This window comes from Mustela nigripes, chromosome 7 (assembly GCF_022355385.1).
Source record: "Mustela nigripes isolate SB6536 chromosome 7, MUSNIG.SB6536, whole genome shotgun sequence".
NCBI lineage: Eukaryota > Metazoa > Chordata > Mammalia > Carnivora > Mustelidae > Mustela > Mustela nigripes.
The window spans coordinates 97,078,997-97,100,715 of record NC_081563.1 but is presented as its reverse complement, the minus strand read 5'-3'; the positions used below and the strand labels follow the sequence as shown (position 1 = coordinate 97,100,715).

Sequence of the window (21,719 nt, the reverse complement as noted above, 5' to 3'; positions counted from 1 at the left end):
CAGTAAGGAGATTGAAACAGTCATTAAAAATCTCCAAACAAACAAAAGCCCAGGGCCAGACGGCTTCCCGGGGGAATTCTACCAAACATTTAAAGAAGAACTAATTCCTATTCTCCTGAAACTGTTCCAAAAAATAGAAATGGAAGGAAAACTTCCAAACTCATTTTATGAGGCCAGCATCACCTTGATCCCAAAACCAGACAAGGATCCCACCAAAAAAGAGAGCTATAGACCGATATCCTTGAGGAACACAGATGCGAAAATACTCAACAAAATACTAGCCAATAGGATTCAACAGTACATTAAAAGGATTATTCACCACGACCAAGTGGGATTTATTCCAGGGCTGCAAGGTTGGTTCAACATCCGCAAATCAGTCAATGTGATACAACACATCAATAAAAGAAAGAACAAGAACCATATGATACTCTCAATAGATGCTGAAAAAGCATTTGACAAAGTACAGCATCCCTTCCTGATCAAAACTCTTCAAAGTGTAGGGATAGAGGGCACATACCTCAATATCATCAAAGCCATCTATGAAAACCCCACTGCAAATATCATTCTCAATGGAGAAAAACTGAAAGCTTTTCTGCTAAGGTCAGGAACACGGCAGGGATGTCCATTATCACCACTGCTATTCAACATAGTACTAGAGGTCCTAGCCTCAGCAATCAGACAACAAAAGGAAATTAAAGGCATCCAAATCAGCAAAGAAGAAGTCAAATTATCACTCTTCGCAGATGATATGATACTATATGTGGAAAACCTAAAAGACTCCACTCCAAAACTGCTAGAACTTGTACAGGAATTCAGTAAAGTGTCAGGATATAAAATCAATGCACAGAAATCATTTGCATTTCTCTACACCAACAGCAAGATAGAAGAAAGAGAAATTAAGGAGTCAATCCCATTTACAATGCACCCCAAACCATAAGATACCTAGGAATAAACCTAACCAAAGAGGCACAGAATCTATACTCAGAAAACTATAAAGTACTCATGAAAGAAATTGAGGAAGACACAAAGAAATGGAAAAATGTTCCATGCTCCTGGATTGGAAGAATAAATATTGTGAAAATGTCTGTGCTACCTAAAGCAATCTACACATTTAATGCAATTCCTATCAAAGTACCATCCATCTTTTTCAAAGAAATGGAACAAATAATTCTAAAATTTATTTGGTACCAGAAAAGACCTCGAATAGCCAAAGGGATATTAAAAAAGAAAGCCAACGTTGGTGGCATCACAATTCCGGACTTCAAGCTCTATTACAAAGCTGTCATCGTCAAGACAGCATGGGACTGGCACAAAAACAGACCGATAGATCAATGGAACAGAATAGAGAGCCCAGAAATAGACCCTCAACTCTACAGTCAACTAATCTTCGACAAAGCAGGAAAGAATGTCCAATGGAAAAAAGACAGCCTCTTCAATAAATGGTGTTGGGAAAACTGGACAGCCACATGCAGAAAAATGACATTGGACCATTTCCTTACACCACACACAAAAATAGACTCAAAATGGATGAAGGACCTCAATGTGTGAAAGGAATCCATCAAAATCCTTGAGGAGAACACAGGCAGCAACCTCTTCGACCTCAGCCGCAGCAACATCTTCCTAGGAACAATGCCAAAGGCAAGGGAAGCAAGGGCAAAAATGAACTATTGGGATTTCATCAAGATCAAAAGCTTTTGCACAGCAAAGGAAACAGTTAACAAAATCAAAAGACAACTGACAGAATGGGAGAAGATATTTGTCAATGACCTATCAGATAAAGGACTAGTGTCCAAAATCTATAAAGAACTTAGCAAACTCAACACCCAAAGAACAAATAATCCAATCAAGAAATGGGCAGAAGACATGAACAGACATTTCTGCAAAGAAGACATCCAGATGGCCAACAGACACATGAAAAAGTGCTCCATATCACTCGGCATCAGGGAAATACAAATCAAAACCACAATGCGATATCACCTCACACCAGTCAGAATGGCTAAAATCAACAAGTCAGGAAATGACAGATGCTGGCAAGGATGCGGAGAAAGGGGAACCCTCCTACACTGTTGGTAGGAATGCAAGCTGGTGCAGCCACTCTGGAAAACAGCATGGAGGTTCCTCAAAATGTTGAAAATAGAACTGCCCTATGACCCAGCAATTGCACTATTGGGCATTTACCCTAAAGATACAAACGTAGTGATCCAAAGGGGCACGTGCACCCGAATGTTTATAGCAGCAATGTCCACAATAGCCAAACTCTGGAAAGAACCTAGATGTCCATCAACAGATGAATGGATCAAGAAGATGTGGTATATATACACAATGGAATACTATGCAGCCATCAAAAGAAACGAAATCTTGCCATTTGCGACAACATGGATGGAACTAGAGCGTATCATGCTTAGTGAAATAAGTCAAGCAGAGAAAGACAACTATCATATGATCTCCCTGATATGAGGAAGTGGTGATGCAACATGGGGGCTTAAGTGGGTAGGAGAAGAATCAATGAAACAAGATGGGATTGGGAGGGAGACAAACCATAAGTGACTCTTAATCTCACAAAACAAACTGAGGGTTGCTGGGGGGGGAGGGGGGTTGGGAGAAGGGGGTGGGATTATGGACATTGGGGTGGGTATGTGCTTTGGTGAGTGCTGTGAAGTGTGTAAACCTGGTGATTCACAGACCTGTACCCCTGGGGATCAAAATATATGTTTATAAAAAATTTAAAAAAATAAAAAAAATGTTAAACATAAAAAAATTTTAAAAAAATCCTAAAAAATAAATAACATAATAGTAATTTAAAACAGTAACAATGTAAGGGATATACTAACATCCATAGCATTAAAGAAGATTAGCTTTGTGAACTGTAATTATTTTTTAGTTATTTGGTGTCACATAAGGCATCAGAAAAAAGTCTTATGTGGGGCTTCTTCATATCTTATGATGACAAGTTAAAAGCGGAACTTCAACTTTGCTTCATCAAGATTCCACAAGGAGGAAAAAGTTTCAAAACTCTGTAGTCAAACATCTTCAATCAAAATGGAATTTTTAAAAAAGAAAGAGAATGAAGAAAAATACTTGGAAGACTATATATAAAAATTCCAAATAACAGAATTCGTAGTGCTTTAAGAAGAAAAAATTTTTTTTTATAATTTTGAGTTAATGGGAACTTAAGTTTGAAACAAAAATAGGTCACAGTAGTTGTTTTAGATATCAGTCATTCTCAATAATAGATCAAGCTATGGATCCTATGTGGAAAGTTCCTTTTAGAAGTGAGTTTTAAAAATATTTTACTGAATTATAAAATACTGTGTTCAAAAGGGGTCATAAGATTTTTTAATGTGCCACTTCTGCATCAGGCATTTGGACATGTAAGATCACAAGCCCTTCTTACAATGACAGCAATGGTGAATGGTTTACTAAGAGTTTTTCAGTTGTTTCTGCTAGTTCACATATGAGTCTGCTGAAGAACTATTTATAGAATGGAAATTCAGTGAAGGAAAGACCCTTGCAACCAGTGATGGAACATGCATGGCTAAGGTCAGGAGTGGATGAGGTGCTCACAAGCATGCAACTTTTGTGCAAATCCTGTAATTGTGTATTCAAAAAGTTAATGAGTAATGTAAGAAAGTTACTGGTCTGAAGTAGATAGATTGTGGGCCATGTCCATTGTCTTCTTTAATCACAGCAGACTACAAGACCTGCAAGAGATTTACAGAACTCTCGTTGAGTTTTAAGAGTTTATATATAATTTGCATGGCAGTCTTTTTATTATGAGCCTTTTGCAAATATTTTCTCCCAGTCTGTAGTTTTTTTTCTCTTTCTTTTGGCAGTATCTTTTACAGAGCAGAAGTTTTTGGTTTTAACGAAGCCCAGTTTATCAAGTATTTTTTTCATAGATCATGCCTTTGGTATTGTATCTAAAAAGTCATACCCATGCCCAAGATCACCTAGATTTTTCTCCTATTTTATCTTTAAGGCGTTTCATATTTTTCCTTTTATATTTAGGTCAAGGTCAATTTTGAGATAATTTTTGTGAAGAGTGTGAGGTTTATATATAGATTTTTTTTTTTTTTTGCATGTGGATGTCCAGTTGTTGCGACACCATTTGTTGAAAAGATTATCTTTAGTCCATTTTATTACCTTTGCTATTTTGTCAAAGATAAGTTGAATTTATTTATGTGGGTCTATTTCTGAGTTTTCTATTTTTTTCCACTGATACATTTGTCTATTCTTTCACAAGTACTGTACTCTCTTGATTATAGTTTTATAGTAAGTCTTCAAGTCTGGTAACATCAGACCTCCCTGTTTGTTCTCTTCTAAAATTGTGTTGACTATTCTAGGTCTTTTACCTCTCCATAAAAACTTTAGAATCAATCTTTTAATATCCACTATATAACTTGTTAAGATTTTTTTTAATTGGGATTGCACTGAATCTAAAGATCAAGTTGGGGGGATGCCTGGGTGGCTCAGTAGGTTAAGCCACTGCCTTTGGCTCAGGTCATGATCCCAGCGTCTGGGATCTAGTCCCGCATCAGGCCCTTTGCTCAGCCAGGAGTCTGCTTCTCTCTCTACCTCTGCCTGCCACTTTGCCTGCTTGTGCACTTGAGCACGCTCTCTGACAAATAAACAAAATCTTAAAAAAAAATTAAAGATCAAGTTGGGAAGAACTGACATCTTGACAATATTGGGTTTCCTATTCATGAACATGGGCCAGCTTTTTATTTATATAGTTCTTTAATTTCTTTCATCAGTCTTATAGTTTTGTGCATATAGTTCTTCTATATATTCCATTAGATTTATGCTTATATAATTTTTTGAATGCTATAAGTGTATCATGTTTTTAATTTCACTTTCCACTTACGCATTGCTGGTATGTAGAAAAGTGGTCAACTTTTGTATATTAATTTTAAATTTTTCAACTTGGCTATTATTGCTTATTAACACCAGGAGATTTTTTTTTTTTTGGTCTATTCCTTCAGATTTTCTACATAGACCATCATGTCATACACAAAGCAAAACCAAAAACAAATCAGTTTCATTTCTTTCCAGTTTGTTTACCTTCTATTTCCTTTTCTCATTTTATTGCCTTAGCTAGGATGTCTATAATGTTGAAAGTGATAAGAGTGGTGAAAAGGGACAGATTTGCCCTTTTTCTCATCATTGTGGGAAACCTCCTAGGTTCTCACCATTAAATGCAAAGTTAGCTATAGGATTTTTGGTAGATTATCAAGTTGAGGACGTTTCATCTGTTTCTAGATGACAGAGGTTTTTTGGTTTCGTTTTTGTTTTTGTTTTAATCAAGATCAGATGTTGGATTTTGTCTGACTTTTTCCCCTGCTATCTATTGAGATGATCATGCGATTTTTAAATTTAGCTTGTTGATGTGAAGGATTACATTAATAATTTTCAAAAGTTGAACCAGTCTTGCATACTTAGAATAAATTCCGCTTGGATATGGTGTATGGGTTTGATCTGCTAATGCTTTTTGAGAATTTTTGCATCTATGTTCATGAGAGATACTCGTTTATAGTTTTCTTGTAATATCATTGCCTGGCTTTGTAATCATTGTAATGCCAGTCTCATAGAATGAGTCAAAGTCTTCTCTCTCTTTCTACTCTTGGAAGAGATTTTAGAGAATTGGTATAATTTCTTCTTAAATGTTTGGTGGAATTCACTAATGAATCCATATAGGTCTGGTGCTTTCTGTTTTAGAAAGCTGTTAATTATATAAAAGCTGTTAATATACAGTGAAATATACATTTATAACTAATTCAAATTTTATAGATGTAGGTCTATTCCAGTTGTCTATTTCTTCCTGTGTGAGTTTTGGCACATTTCAAGGAATTGGTTCATTTCATCTAGGTTATCAAATTTGTGGGCTTAGAGTTGTTCATAGTATTTCTTTATTCTCCTTTCAATATCCATGAGGTTAGTAGTAGTAATGATCCCTCTTTCATTTTTTATATTAGTAATTTGTCTTCTCCTTTTTTTTAAAAAATCAACCTTACTAGAAGATTATCGATTTTATTATTTTTGAAGAATTAATGTTATATTTTGTTGATTATTCTTTGTTGATTTTATGCTTTTAATTTTATTGATTTCTGTTGATATTTTTATTATTTCTTCTGTTTACTTTTTTTTTAAAGATTTTATTTATTTATTTGAGAGACAGCATGAGCGAGGAGAAGGTCAGAGGGAGAAGCAGACTCCCCATGGAGCTGGGAGCCCCATGCGGGACTCGATCCCTTGACTCCGGGATCATGACCTGAGCCAAAGGCAGTCTCCAACCAACTGAGCCACCCAGTCGTCCCTCTTCTGTTTACTTTTGATTTAATTTTCTTCTTCTAGTTTCTGGGGGTGGAATCCTAGATTATAGATTTTAGATCATTCTTATTTTTTAGATATATGCATTCAAAGCTATAAAATTTCCTCTAAGCTACTGCTTTCCCTGTAACTCAGAAATTTTAATTAGTTATATTTTTTCACTTTCATTTCATTCGAAATATTTTAAAAATTTTTCTTGAAATTTCTTCTTAACCCATATGTTAACTGGAAGAGTGCTGTTTAATCTCCAGATATTTTGGGGGATTTTCTAGCTTCTCATTATTGATTTCTAGTTTAATTCTGAAAGTGTTCTTTATATGATTTCTTGTTCTTTTAAATTTATTAAGGTGTGCATTATGGCCCAGAATGTGGTCTATTTTGGTGAATGTTCCATGTGGGCTTGAGAAGAATGTGAAACCTGCTGTTGTTGGATGAAGTAATCAATGGATGTCAATTACATCCAGTTGATTGATGGTGCTCCTGAGTTCAACGATGTCTTTACTGATTTTCTGCCTGTTAGATCTTCGCATTTCTGAGACACAGATATTGAAATCTCCAACTATAATAATGAGCTCATCTCTTTCTTCTTGCAATTCTATCAGCTTTTGCCTCACGTTTTTTGACACTCTGTTATTAGGCACAAACACATTAAGGCCTGTTATGTCTTCCTAGAGCATTGACTCCTTTATAATTATGTAATGTCCATCTTTATTCCTGGTAACTTTCATTGCTCGAAGTCCGAGCTATGTAAAATTAATCTAACTATTCCTGTTTTCTTTTTATTAGTGTTACAGTGGTATATATTTCTTCATTTCTTTCCTTTTAATCTATATTAACTTCATATTTTAAGTGTATTTCTTATAGACAATGTATAGTTGAGTCTCACTTTCTGATCCTCTCTGACAATCTTTGTCTTTTAATTGGTATATTTAAACCCTTGGTGTTTAAAGTGATTATTGATATAGCTGGATGGATATCAACCATATTTGTTATGGTTTATGGTTTTCTACTACTGCCCTTGTTTTTTGCTCATATTTTTGTTCTCCACTCTGTTTCTGACATTTGTGATTTTTATTTAGCATTTTAGATATCTCCGTTTTCTTTGCTTTCTTAGCATATCCGTTGTAGATTTTTCCTGGTTGCTCTACAGTGAAATATACATTTATAACTAATTCAAATTCATTTTCAAACAATGGTGCATGGTTAGGGCAAATATCTTGAAATAACAGAATAATCCTTATTCTTTCCCTCCATCACTTGATCCCTTGTATCATTCATTGCTCATTGCTGTCATTCATATATGTATGTATGTATGTATGTACCTACATCTATATCTATATATGAATACATACATGTTAGAAATTGGATCTACATATAGATATAGCATCAGAGAAGGAATAAGTGAAGGTTAAATAAAAACTTTCATCTTTCTTATTCTTAATTGATTTAACAGGTGACAGTTAGCAATTTCTCCTATCAAAAATTTGGAAGTCCCTGATATCTATATACCACTATGAGTGATGATGTGATAGCTCTTTATCTTGGAGAGAGGAAAGAAACCGGGCTTTTTGTAAATGAGGAAATGAAGGCACATGGGGTTTGTGACATTCTCCTAATCGTGCATATCAGCAGAAGAGCCAGAAATGACTTCTACTTCCTTTGAGCCCTAGTTTTGGGCTCAATTCATTTATAGTTCTGGAACCAGAGATTGTTGCTTAGGAAGGAAAAATAAAAAGTGATTTGCTATGTGGAAAAAGGAGCCCTTGTTTTAACTTCAGGGTCTCTGGGGTTTCCTTTAAATAGAAAGAGAAAAGAGTGCATGTTTTAAAAACAACACAAAACAAAACACCTTTGAACCATGACATTTTGAAGTTGGTGATCACCAGTAGTATAATACCCCAAAGGTCTGACCAAAGATTTCTTCATGAAAACCAGTTAAAGTGATTAATCAAAGACAAAATTGCATCTATCAAATACTTTGTGAATACTAATAAAATATGGATAACAAAATAAAAAATACATTCTATTTGATTGTAATAAGTTCTTCAGCTTGATTTATGTACTTTACTAACACCAGGTTTGGGATCATATAGAGAGTTACTAGATGCTTCTCATCTTTCATTCCTAAAGCACACTTGTTCTTTTATAGACAGAACTCTGAATGATAAGCCTGGATTCCTTGACTGTAGGTTCATATCTATGGATAGGTTATGAAATCTGATCTGGGAGTTCTTGAAGTTGGGTGCTGTACTACATAAATAATTTCCTGGGATATCAAGACAGGATGGAAATACAGCCTGTTTTCCTCTCCCCTTCCCTCCTTGTTTGTTGTTTGAACACAGCTCTCCTCACTCCTCAAACTCTCACTTTACTCAGAAACACTCAAGTCTTCTCTAATAGTTATTAAAGGATTCAAGGATATGGTAAGTGACGTTTAGACGAAGTGGTTGAATACCACATTAATCATTATTGTGGATAAGATCCACCAATGGATGTTAAAATTAATGGGTGAAAATTTGAAGTGCAACAAAATTTTATAGTTTTGAAGTATCTCTCCCCACCCCCAGATATTAACTTCAGGCAATCAAGGTTCACATCACCTGTGACAAGGCACCTTGACATCACAAATCCTTGATAGATTCAGTATCTTTTCCTTATCAAAAATGTGTAACCTCATGGAAATAAAGAGAAAACATTAGAGCAAACTATATCAAGGAACATTTCTTTTGATGGCTGCACAGTATTCCATTGTGTATATATACCACATCTTCTTGATCCATTCATCTGTTGATGGACATCTAGGTTCTTTCCATAATTTGGCTATTGTGGACATTGCTGCTATAAACATTCGGGTGCATGTGCCCCTTTGGATCACTACATTTGTATCTTTAGGGTAAATGCCCAATAGTGCAATTGCTGGGTCATAGGGCAGTTCTATTTTCAACATTTTGAGGAATCTCCATGCTGTTTTCCAGAGTGGCTGCACCAGCTTGCATTCCCATCAACAGTGTAGGAGGGTTCCCCTTTCTCCGCATCCTCGCCAGCATCTGTCATTTCCTGACTTGATTTTAGCCATTCTGACTGGTGTGAGGTGACATCGAACATTCTACAAAATTAACCATCAGTACTCTTCAAAAGTGGCAAAGTCATGAAAGGTAAGGGAACACTGAGAAACTGTCATAGATTGGGTGAAATTAAGGAGAAAGAATAACTAAATACAATGTGGAATTCTGAATAGGTTACTGGAACAGAAAAGGAGCATCAGAAGAAGAAGTGATAAAATTTGAGCAAGGTCTGTAGTTTATTTAATAGCATTGTACCTGTGTTAATTTTATAGATTTGATTTTCATAGTATAGGTAAATACTAAGATGATAACATAGAAAGAATTCATGAGGGGTCTACAGGATCTCTTTGTACTATGTTTGCAAAGTTTTGTAAGTTTAAAATGAGCTCAGAACAAACAAAAAAGGGAAGAAACAGAGAGAGAAACCAAGAAATAGACTCTTAACTGTAGAGAAAAAGCTATGTTTACCGGGGATGGGGGTGGGATGGAGGATGGGTTAAATAGGTGATGGGGATTAGGGAGTGCATTTATCCTGATGAGCACTGAGTAATATATAGAACTGCTGAATCACTGTATTATACACCTGAAACTAATATAACCCTGCATGTTAACTATACTGGAATTAAAATTTTAAAAATAGCTCAAAATAAAAAGTTAAAAAATTTGTTGCACTCAATTTTTAACACCTCAAAGGACTATTTTTTCCACTCCTTTAATAATTTTTGTCATCCTACTCAAGAACTCGATATTTTTGGACATAATATTCTAATGAGAATATGACTAATGCAAATGATGGATGGAAACATTTTGAAAGAAAATAAAAAATATTATACCAAGTCAGGGTTGTACTCTCAAATTCTCATGCTGCTTTTTGAAAGTTTAATTTATACCCTGTTTTCTGTTTCAAGTACATTCTCGTGGGGTTGTGAACTAACATAGTTTATGATAGGTATGGGATTTAACTTAGAAATTCTTCTTTTGAATATTTTCTGGAATGGAGGGACTCACTATTCACAGCTAAATGTTTGACAATGTGGCTGAAATTCTTATTCCTTGGGGACTTCAGAATCTATTGCTTGTAGATTACTTTAAATGCTTAAACATTTGGAATTTGGTTTTGTAGGCTTTCCTTACTTAAGAATTGTTTAAAAGCAAATGAGATATTGCAAGTTCAAAAAATAAAATGATATATAAAATTTTGAGTGTTATCATTTGTAGTTAGCCATAAATATGGGTCATTATGAAGTCCTAGAGGAAGTACCAACCCAATCCATGTTTCTCCATCTTCCCTCTGCATAGGAATCTTCCACGAATTTTGTTAAAAAGCAAAGTTTGATTTAGCAGGTGTCTGGTGGATCCTGAGATCTGCATTTCCAAGCAGCTCTCAAAGGATGCCATGTTCCTGGCCCATGGATGACATTTTCGGTAACGAGGACCTAAATAGTTAGAATGGAAATGGTACATACGAGTCCTGCCTACCTCACGTGTAAATTTTCAAAGAAGAGATTTAATATTAAACAAGTGACATATTTAGGTAGCTGAAGGCAGTACAGCCATCATAAACATTTGAGGAAATCTCTTCAGTGACTTGAACTCTGGGGACAGAGTGCTACAGGTGACGCAGCACACACCTCAAAGTCAGATAATGCCTGAGCAGAAGGGGTGGAGACTGGATTCAGTCTGAGATTAAGCTGAACCAGACAAGGGCAGATAGCGTGGGAAGGAACCACTTTCAGGTGGTCAGAAATCCCCTCCCCCCCCAAAGAGGATGTCTACCACGGCCACCAGGGGGCGCGCTACCACCGCTTTTCAAGGTCTGCTGTGCGGACTGCCCCCCAGCCGTGCTGGCTGGTGGTCTGGGGAACGAAATGAGGTAAGGAAATGAATAAAGCACTGTACCCCTTGGGGCCACTAACTTACAGCCTGACACCTGGTCTCTGGGGGGACAAGGGCTTGGTGATGGGTCATGTCTGGACAACTCTTAGGATGTTACACTTGGCAGTTGAACTGGGCTTTGAGTGGACTCTGATCTACAGTTCGATTCCCAGTGCTGGGGAAGAGGGGTTTGCTGTGATTACCCTCATTACCCATAACACAGGGTTACTCAAGGATGAAGAGGGACAGGCTGGCATCTCTTTCTTTTGCCTGTTTGTATTTTCAAAACACCGCCTTGCTGCAAACAACCTTCTGAGGAAGGGCTGGCAGCATTTTTCTAGTTACCATGAGGACATGGAGGAACACGGAAGAAATGCCTGCACCTTAGATCTACAGCCAAATTAAAATCAGAAGTCCAGCTTCCTGCTCTACCAGCTGAGGCTGAGCACCTGGGTGGGCTGCCTGTCCTCTAACATCCAAGGCTCCTCAGAGACAAGCCTCAGGGCACAGGGCAGCCAGAAACTCTTGGGCAAAGTGGCCTGGAGCCCCTCACCCAGCCTTCTGCTCGGTCCTGCCAAAGTCAAACCATGTCAGTTCCTCTAATTTAAGTCAACTGTCTTAACTACTTACATATGAACAGATTCTTTTAATTCTTCCTTATTTTTTCAATTAAAAAAAATAGGACATGCTGATGCCAGAAAAATAATTCCAAGAATATAAAACAGTATAAAATAAAAAGTGAAAGTGCCTCTTTATTCACTGATCTCCATCCAAAGTCCTGTAATCCCACCTCTAGGAGTAACCATTGTCAGCCATCTAAAAAAAATATATATTTTTATGTAAGTATATTTTTTATATTTATATATGTTTATATATTACATATATTTATATCTATCTGTATAAATGTAGAGAGATCGATATATTTTATGTCATCCAGATTTATATCTATATATATTTTGACATCTATTTGCCTATTCAGAGACACATATGATCTTGCTTAACTTGACAAAAAAGACATAACACAGTTCATAACACAGCTTGCTTTTGCTATTTAAGACATATACCATATTTATCAGGATGAGGCCTTGAGATACAAAAATGATAAAACATTTTATAGATCTATTTTCTTGATTAAAAACATGAGATTCTTAAGCTTATTATTGATATGTTAACAAAAATAAGCCCCCAGGGCCCTCCTTGCCATACTCAGTGTCTTGTGTGCCCAAGTTTCCATCAACAAAATAAAACTAGTGGGGTTTATGTGTTTTCTGATTATTTTTGTAAAAGATTTTATTTATTTATTTGACGGAGAGAGACACAGTGAGAGAGGGAATACAAGCAGGGGCAGTAGAAGAGGGAGAAGCAGGCTTCCTGCCCAGCGATATGGGGCTCCATCCCAGGACGCTGGGATCATGACCTGAGCCAAAGGCAGAGGCTTAACCCACTGAGCCACCCAGGCGCCCCTCTGATGATGATGATGATGATGATGATGATGATGATGATTTTTTGAGAGAGAGAGCAAACAAGTGTGCTGGTGGAAAGGGGAAGAAGGAGAGGGAGAGAATCACAAGCAGACTCTGGGCTGAGTGTGGAGTCCAACACAGGGCTCAATCTCAAGACCCTGAGATCATGACCTGAGCTGAAATTAAGAGTCAGACGCTTAACCGACTGAGCCACCCAGGTGCCCCTGTAAGAGTTACTTTTATTTGTGATACAACTTTTGTGAAACAGAAGATAGATATAGCCATAGTTATAGGGTGTGTTTGTGTACCCTGTCTTTATTTCTTCCAAACATCCCAAACAAGTCAATTAAAAATATTGACAAAAAGGCGCAAGGTAATAGATTTTTCATTTTTAGATTTGCCCTCCAGGATCCACCAAAAATACAGGCCAAGCTGTATTCCCTAGAACAGCAGACATCAAACCTTAACACAGAAGAACCCCTGAGAGCTTGTGTATACATTTCTAACAATCTCTCTTATACTTTCTAAGTCCACTGACATTTGATTGAAAGGCTGTTCCATGGCTCTGTCAAGGACTGGGTGGGAATCTCTCCTGATAATACCTTTTCTACTTAACTCTCATTTAGAAGAAAAAGAGGGGGAGGAAGAATTCACAAGAAGTGGGTTGTGCTTTTTCCATTCCAAGCTGCGTCCAAAGCTTATGCACATCTGAGGGCTTCTTCTAGGCTTGTCTTTAAAATCTCGACCCCCGAAGTTTGCTGGTTGACTTGTTGTCCTGCAGTTACCCTGGGGTAGTGTAACCGGTTTGAGAAGCAGCCTGTGACTGTTTCAATTTCAGCTGAAGTTCCTTATAAAACTAGCCAATCTGGGAGGTCATTTGTCTCTGATCCAGAGGCAATGATTTGATATTCTTGGCTTACACTAAACTTGGAAGGGAACTGAAGCATCAGGTAAAAACAATACACACCTACGCAGCATGAAAAAAATAAATCACAGCTCTACACACCCGGGTGGACAGATCCCACAGAAGGAAGCATCCATTTACCTGAAGTTCAAGGACAGGCAACAAGGACCTGTAAAGGGTTGTTTTCAGAGGGTTACTGCCTACTGGAGGGTTGGTACAAGGAGTCTTCTGGGTGGTGGGGGTGGGAGAGGAGGTGATCAGGAAATCTTCTAATTCGAGATGTGGAACCTATGTAGGGTGTACATATGTACATACATACATACAATCATTGTGCTCCATGCTTCAGCTGCATGCATTTTACTGTATGTATATTATAATACCTACTTTTTTAAAAAAAAGATGGTGGGGGGGGCGCCTGGGTGGCTCAGTGGGTTGGGCCGCTGCCTTCGGCTCAGGTCATGATATCAGAGTCCTGGGATCGAGTCCCGCATCGGGCTCTCTGCTCAGCGGAGAGCCTGCTTCCCTCTCTCTCTCTGCCTGTCTCTCCATCTACTTGTGATTTCTCTCTGTCAAATAAATAAATAAAATCTTTAAAAAAAAAAAAAAAGATGGTGGGTGGCATAGTCTGTTAAGCATCTGACTCTTGGGTTGAGCTCAGGTCATGATCTCAGGGTTGTTGAGATCCAGCCCCATGTCAGACTCTGTGCTCAGCTCAGAGTCTGCTTAAGAATCTCTTTCCCTTTCCCTCTGACTCTTCCACTCACATGCATGCAGGCTGGCTCTCAAATAAATAAAGAAATCTTAAGAAAAAAAAGAGGATGGGCAGCTGTGAGTATGACAGTGTTCCACCAGGGAAAGAAAAAGACCTACAGCCATATTCACGTAGTGAGTCCAAATTGCCAAACAAAAGCAGGCAGTTGGGAAAAAGGAAAATAAAAAAAAATTGGAAACTATCATAAAACGAGCAGTTTCACTTAATTCTTTCTTAACATTTAAGGTAACATGAGCCCCACGTACCGACAGGGTGCTCCCAAATGCCTCTGGATGCAGAGTGTGGACTCACACACATACAGGAGTGATAATTTGTGTTCTTCAAAATGCTGACGGCTCAGGAAGAGTCTAAAGGAGCAGTTTTACTGGCTTTTAAGAAAGGTAGCTGATAAGAACAAGAGGGAGAGCAAGAGTCAGGCTTTCCAGGGTGAAGTTGGGGTTTTGTCCAAACCTGGGGGACTGCACGTGCACAAGGTGACATGTCTGCAGGTGAAGGGCTACAGGTCAGTTTGGTCAGTGCCACAGATTACTGAGTCAGGTGTGACAGGAGGCCTGGGTGGTTGTCTCTAGGCACATGGCAGGAGTACTATACCTGAGGACTGGTCCAGAAACATTCCATGGAAGAGTTTCTCCTTTTTATTTCCTCATCTGCCAACATTTGGCCTTCCTGTGCTTAGAAGTTTTCTGTGAGGGGTGCCTGGCTGGGTCAGTTCGTAGAGCACATGACTCTTAATCTTGGGGTTCAAACTCCTTGTTGGGTATAGAGCTTCCTTAACAAGAATATGGTAAAAGAGATGTAAAAAGGTTTTCTGTTCACCTCTGGTGGTCTTCTCTTTTTGCTTGGGCCATGTCTCCCTGTGTTCGAGGGCAGCCCTGGTAAGTAACCTCAGCCAGCAAGTGGCACATGATTTTCTTGTTGCTTCCCTTCCTTCCTTCTCAGCCGGTGGTTTGTCTGACACAACTGGCATTGTCTGGTGTTATGGAGATAGGACCTTGCTCTGTTGTGGAAACTGCTGTTAGGTCTGGGTGCTGTGGGCGAGGGGAGGCTGGAGACCTGGAAAGAACGCAGGAGGGCCCGGGAGCTGCTGGTTTTCTGGGTGCAGATAAGGCTCCGCTCACTAGCTGACGTAAGAGCTCTCCTGGGCTGAGCATGAGCGAATGTGGTCATGGGAGGCCTTTAATTTTTGTTATAAAGGCAGAGCTAGGAGAAAGATGAATCACTTTTGTGCCCCCGCATCAGGCCCAAAGTCTTTACACAGAATGAAAATTGGAATGTGGATGGGAGGTGAAAACGGGCCATGCACAGTGACCCCCAGCACCTAGCCCTGCGTGAGGAGGTGCCTGGCTCATTCCTGGAAGGGTAAAGGCCCCAGCGTATCTCGGGCTGATGCCTCTCTTTCCAAGAAAGCTGAACTTCAGACTGACATAGCAGGGCCTGGAATTTTCTCCCTACGGCTCCCGGCACAAAAATGTGAGATCAAATACAAGCAGATTAAGAAATAAAAGGCAAAAGCTACCTCAGGATTGATGACGATCCTGATGGTGAAAGATAAGTAGCACATTAATGATTTCAGCTCCTGGTTCTAACAAAATTCAATTGTGGGAAGCGGGGGGCTTCTGAAAACTGGGAGAGAACAGGTAGGACAGAAATAGCTGTTTTCCTTCGAAGAGGAGCCCACTGGGATCTGCCTGTCTTCCCCATTGCTGACAGAGGACTTAGGAGTTCCCCACTCCCCAACCTCCAAAGGTGCCTTTTGAAGAAGAGGGTCTTGCCTGACCCTAGAAGAAACCTTCCCTCTCCTTCCTGCAGAGAAGCCATTACCTCGGGGTGGGGTGGGTGGGGGGGGGGGGGGGCATGCAGTGAGGTACCCACCTGCCTAAGGTTCTATCAGGCCTGGGAACATATTGCCCCATTTTTCTTCCTGGGTGGTGACTGGCTGCTCAGGGGTCTTTGTTTTACTTCAATACTGTCTTTGCTCTGAAATGTCACAGTGAATATTAACTCAAAAGTCATTTCTATGGGCCACAGGAGTGAGCTCTTTCCCTCTCTCTCCCTTCTGCCCTGTTTCTGCCTCTCACTTGCCACAGGTGCTGGGAAGATTTCTAGGGAATCAACAGTTCCTGGTCCCTACTCCCTGCTTCCTCTCCATACCTCTCCCCATCCCACGATCATACAATTTCTGGTGCCTGTGGCCATTTCCCCCTGAGCTCGTGTTTGTTCCCCAGCCCAATTAGTTCCAGATTCCCTCTTTCATTTTTATTTTTCCTATTTACACTATTGGAGTGTCTTCCCTAGTTAGCTGAAGGAAAAGCAATGTGTTCTGCACCCCTAACCTTCCATTTTTGTGTCTCTGAACATTTGAGGGAGGTAACACCACTGGAGAAGCCCCCACCCTCACCCCCAACTCCAGCCTAGAGGAACTTACATAGTTTTAAATCCTCCTCAGTAGCTGGGAACCAAAGCAAAAGGACAACCACACTGCCGTCATAGGAAGGGATTCTGTGTGTCTGGGAAGATGCCAAGCTGAGAACAGGAGTAAGTAAAAGACATGCCCAAGAAGCAGTCTTCCTGTCTCTGTGAGTGAAATAGTCCCTCTCTGGAAAGGAAGCCACCTTTGAAGGTTTGCTTTGTCCTTTTCGTGACCCTGCTGTCCCCAGGTGGTGTTCAGGGTCATGCTGTGGGCTAGATTCCCCCACAGGTGCGGACACACTTGGACTTTGGGTGCTCCCGGACCTAGAACTGGAGAAACCTTCTTCTTGCTCACCTGTATAGACGTCTGTGGCGGAGTATTCTCATAGGAGACAGTCACACACACAGGTCCCCAGTTTCCAGATGATCCTCTTTTGAACCTGCCCTTTTTTTCCCCAGCCCCAACGCAAGGGCATCATCTTAGGGCTGTTTATCTGTCGTCCAGCCCACAGACCTAGGGAGGCACGTGGAAGCCTGAGGAGGGATGGTGAGTGGTTCTGAGACCACTAGGTGTCCTCTTTAAATGGGCACCTTCTGCAGGGCTGTGGGCCGGGCCAGACTCTAGGACAGTTACCACCTTAAGTAGGTGAGGGCAGGAACTGGGAGCAGAGGAATGGAGGCTGTGACCTCAGGGGCGTAGGGGCAGGGTGATGCTCCCTGCGGGAAGCCAGGGTCCTCCTCCTGAGGTCGGCTAGGGACCCTCAGGCCTCCTTATTCAGGGACAGTGCCGATGCCCTCCTTCCTTCAGCCACAGCACTGGGTTGGGCCCAGCGCAATCGGGGAGTGAAGTGCGAGCCGGGCAGCGCGGGGGATCCAGGACACCCCGGTGAGGCAAGAGCCTCCGGAGAGTCCGGTTCCAGGTCAAGCCTGGCGCGCAGGAGATCCCCCACAAGGGGGTGGAGGGAAACCCAGGAGGCCTCCGGGAGGAGGCGCAGCCAGCAGCTGGGCGCGCGCAACCGAGCGCACTCGCCTCCCCTCGGCTCGGGGCAGAGGGTGGGGAGGGGGCTGAAGAGACCATCCGGTTCTCCGAAGTTTCTGGCGATTCCTTCAGCCCGGAGACCCGCCTCCCGGTGGCGTGCTCCCCAAGCGAGGGCCTTCTGCGCCGCACCCCCCCCCCCCTCCCGGCACTACACGGTCGAAGGATCGCGCGCGGGGCTCCCTCCCCAGCTCAGTCTCCTCCCCACGCGCCCCCTCTCCGCCGCGCCGGCCAGCGCGGGCTGCGTCCCCGGCACTGCCCCCCGCCCGCGCCCGAACCCGAGCCCGAGCCCGAGCTCGAGCTGCCGCGCCGCCGCAGGCTGCGGGAGCTGCGCCGCCCGTGCTCACGCCTCGCCCGTGCTCCCGGCGCGCCCCGGCCCCGCTCGGCCCCGGCTCCCCGCTCCCCGTTCCCCGCGCGCGGACCATGGAGTGAGGGGGCGGACGGCCCCGCGACGAGCTCCCGCAGCCGGCGAGGCCGGAGCCAGACCGGGTGGCCTCACCAGCCGGCGGAGTTGGCCAGCCGCGGGCCCTCCTCCCGCCGGTCCTTCCCCGCTCCTCCTCCTCGGCCGCCGCCGCCCCCGCCTCCCGGCCGCCCCCGCCGCCCCCGCCGCGCCGCCGCCCGAGGCCAAGCGCGGACGCCGAGCGTGGGAGCCATGGCGCGCGAGGAGGAGAGGGACCCCGAGCGCCGGGAGGCGGCGGCGCGGGCTAGCGGCGAGGAGGAGGAGGAGGAGGGCGAAGAGGGACTGAGCGACAGCGACGACGAGGACGAAGACGACGAGCCCGGCAGCGGCGGGGAAGAGGAAGAGAAGGCGGCGGCCGAGCGGGAGCGCAGCGAGGACGCGCGGCTGCAGCGCGCAGGGTTGCCTCCTGCCGCCGTCCCCGCCGCGGCCGCCCGCGAGAGGAGCGGCCGGCGCCCGCCGGGGCCCCCGCCGGGGCCGCTGCCCTGCTGCCCGAGGATGCCGTCGCCCGACGACGAGGACCGCGAGCGTCGCCGGAGCCGCCGGAGGGACCTTCTGCTGAGCCAGCTCTGCTTCCTGGCCTTGGTGGCGCTGCTGCTCTGGTCGCTGTCGAGCATGCAAGAGCATAATGGTGAGTGCTCGAGGCTCGCCCCGAGTGGGCGCTGCGGCTCCGGCAGCTCGGGGCTCCCGGGCCGGGCGCGGGGCAAGCAGGCTGGCCGGTGGGAGGGGGTGCCAGGCACGAGGACTCCCCCTGCCCCTTGGGGGGCTCGGAAGGAGGGGGCCTCGCTGGCGAGGGTCCCCCCTCAGTGGAGGACCGCGCAGTGGAGACGCAGACGGCACGCGGAGCCACCGGGCTCGCCCTGGGAACGCTTACCTGTGCCTCTTGGCTCTATCCTTCTAACCCACCGGCTGGAGAGATTGGTGGTAGAGGCGGTGGGGACTCTTACCCTAAGGAGGTACTCCCCCCCTCCCCCCGGCCCAACAATAAAGTTGTCCTGGTAAGACTCGGTACCTGTGCAGGTAACCACCTGTACACCTTTGGCTTGTTGAGAGCACGAAGGGGGGCTGGTGACTGGTGAAAACGTAATTCTCCAGTGTTCTCCATATAGAACACGCGGTGTGGACCAGGTAGAGGGCTCCACACCCGCTTTTCCAGAACAGGTGCCCGGAACTTCGGGTAGGAAAAAAAAAAAGTGTTGGCCACCTGGCTAGGGTTTAAGGAATCTACTTGTTCTCTTTCACTGAACACGGACTGGGAAGACTGATCCCTTTTGTGCCTTTGCAGGTCTGGAAGAAATGGTTTAGATTATCCTGCCCATCAGGCTCTCTACTGCTCTCACGGTGCCCTGCAGTGGGTCCGCCCTTTACCCACAACTTTTGTCTTATCTTTGTCCTTGGCTTTTCTTGAGCTGAAATAGACCTTGTGGGGAAATGTGCTCAGAACAGTTGTCCACTGAAAACAGTTTGGACCCTGGGGGGCAGCTGTCTAAATAATGGAGGGAGAGACTTGGAAGAATAACTGTTGTAAAAACGGTTTTATATCCCAGCCGTTCAAGTGGCACAGTTCGTGGGAAAACAGCCGTAAAAATGGTTGTGAGAAAAAGCCGTTACAAATACGTGCCTTGGTGTTAAGACAGATGTAGCCCTGATACAAGGCGTTAGGAAGTGCAGAATAAAATCTTTTCAATAGTGATGGTAAAAGGGTGGCATCAATTAAAAAAGGGATCTCCCCCAAATTGGCTGGTCTTGTTCTTCCGGGAGGTGGGTAAGCAGATGGTCGGGCTTGGTTCAGGTCTTAACAGACCTCTTGACAGACTTCCTCATATATGGTAATATGAGAGAGTCCGCCTGGGTCTTCAGTGGAGCCCTTGGAACTACAGCTCTCTCCCTTTTTCCCCGAATCCCAGATGATCTGGTGATAGAGGACGGCATCGGGAAGGGCTGTGCTTGGGAGGGAAGCTGGACCTCTCTCAGAGGGCAGTGCCAGACCTGCCAAGAGCAGCTACTGACTGCTTCTCCCAAGAAGGGTTTCTTTTCACTGCCTTTTAATCTACCGGATTTTTATGAGTGCAAAGCCAGTCTGTACTTGGTGCCACCTTTGGAAAGGAACATGTGAAGTCAGTTATTTGCCAGCCATTTTTTCCTGCATGCTGGGGCTCCGTGAGTCCTAGAGTTCCCACCGCTGTCAGGATATGAAAGACATTTTTCTGAATGGAGAATGTGACCCATACAGTTAAGTTCATCAGTGACAGGGGGCTGCCTGGGCCCTGGGAAAGCTGGGATGTTCAGGGGGAAAGGAGGTGGCAGACACTGTGCAAACTTAAAACCTGGTGACTCGAAAGTCATTTTGAAATGGTTTCCCTAACAGTGACATTTCTATTCAGGTGCCACCAACTTGGGCATAGTTCCATAGCACGGCTCTTTTCCCCGTCCCTTCCCTTGGTCTCTCTCCTTCCATATTCTTTCTGCCTCTCTCTCCCCTCCCAGAAATGTAGGGCTTCAGGAGACCCCCGCCCTAGCAACTGAAGGTAACAGTGAAAAGCGAGCAGTGCAAAGAAGGATGTCATCCAGCCCCCAAATGGCATGCCCACCCTAATTCTGTCCCCTGTCACCTTTTCTTCAGGTAGATACTCGTTATTTCATTACATGATGCCTAGCCGATTCTCAGCAAGGCTCAGGTGTTTTGAGCTAGTTTTTTTGAGCTAATTAATTAATGTGTGTGAATCCACAAGTGATCATTTAGCTTGGGGGGCAGTTGTCATTCAGCATACTTAAGCATTTGAATAGTGACTTTTACCCTGGAAACTTGGGTGTTATTCTACTTAAGGGTCCTTTCAGTATGGATAAAAAGTTTGGAATTTTAGCCTCATTTTAAAAGATACGGGGTCTGGGAGAGGCTGAGTGATCCGCTTAAGGTCACACAGCATTTGGGGCATAGAGGGAAGAACCAGCCCAAGGTGGCCTGGCTGTTTGATCCCACCTCTGGTCCCTGCTATTCATGCCAGCATCTGGGTGCAGCTTTGTAATATTTATATAAACACATAGGGGGTACCTTGCTAAGGATCAAAGGGGGATTTTTTATTTATTTACCTTGAAAGTCATGCAGTGATTAAACATAACTTCACAGAAGCCTGTTTTCTAACATATATTAATTTTTCTTTTCTTTTCTTTTTTTTTCTTCCTTTCCTTTCTTTCTGTCTTTCTTTTTTTTTTTTTTTTTTATAAAGAGCACAGTCCTTTCACCAAACCCAAATAGAGAGGTGTTGCAGTTGTGTTACACAGTGTTGTATAACATTCCTGATCGTATGGAATCTGAGCTCCCTTCCTGGACATCTGACTGAACTCCAGTCTAAATTCCTTTCTCTGAGACGGGACACAGGCATTATTAAAAGGGAGGGTCAGTGCTGTAAT

At 43.1% G+C, this 21,719-nt stretch overlaps 1 protein-coding gene and 1 long non-coding RNA gene across 3 annotated transcripts in view; one reads left to right on the top strand and one right to left on the bottom strand.

Annotated features, from left to right (window-relative positions):
- Nucleotides 1–11,994: 11,994 nt before the first annotated feature.
- Nucleotides 11,995–17,288, bottom strand: LOC132021696 (uncharacterized). 2 transcript variants are annotated; one of them, XR_009405428.1, is made up of 4 exons: nt 17,171–17,288; nt 14,998–15,175; nt 14,652–14,790; nt 11,995–12,083 (listed from the first exon to the last, which is right to left on the bottom strand). It is a non-coding gene; the product is annotated as an uncharacterized LOC132021696 (long non-coding RNA). The 2 variants fall into 2 exon arrangements; XR_009405427.1 differs by lacking the exon at nt 17,171–17,288 and having other exon boundaries at nt 14,998–15,256.
- A 937-nt stretch (nt 17,289–18,225) lies between these two features.
- The window catches only part of SLC24A3 (solute carrier family 24 member 3), a 483,820-nt gene continuing 480,326 nt past the window's right edge, over nt 18,226–21,719 (top strand). Inside the window, exon 1 of the mRNA XM_059406468.1 lies at nt 18,226–18,939. Within this exon, the coding sequence (XP_059262451.1) occupies nt 18,504–18,939 (436 nt within the window). The 5' untranslated portion in view covers nt 18,226–18,503. The remainder of the gene's footprint in view (nt 18,940–21,719) is intronic.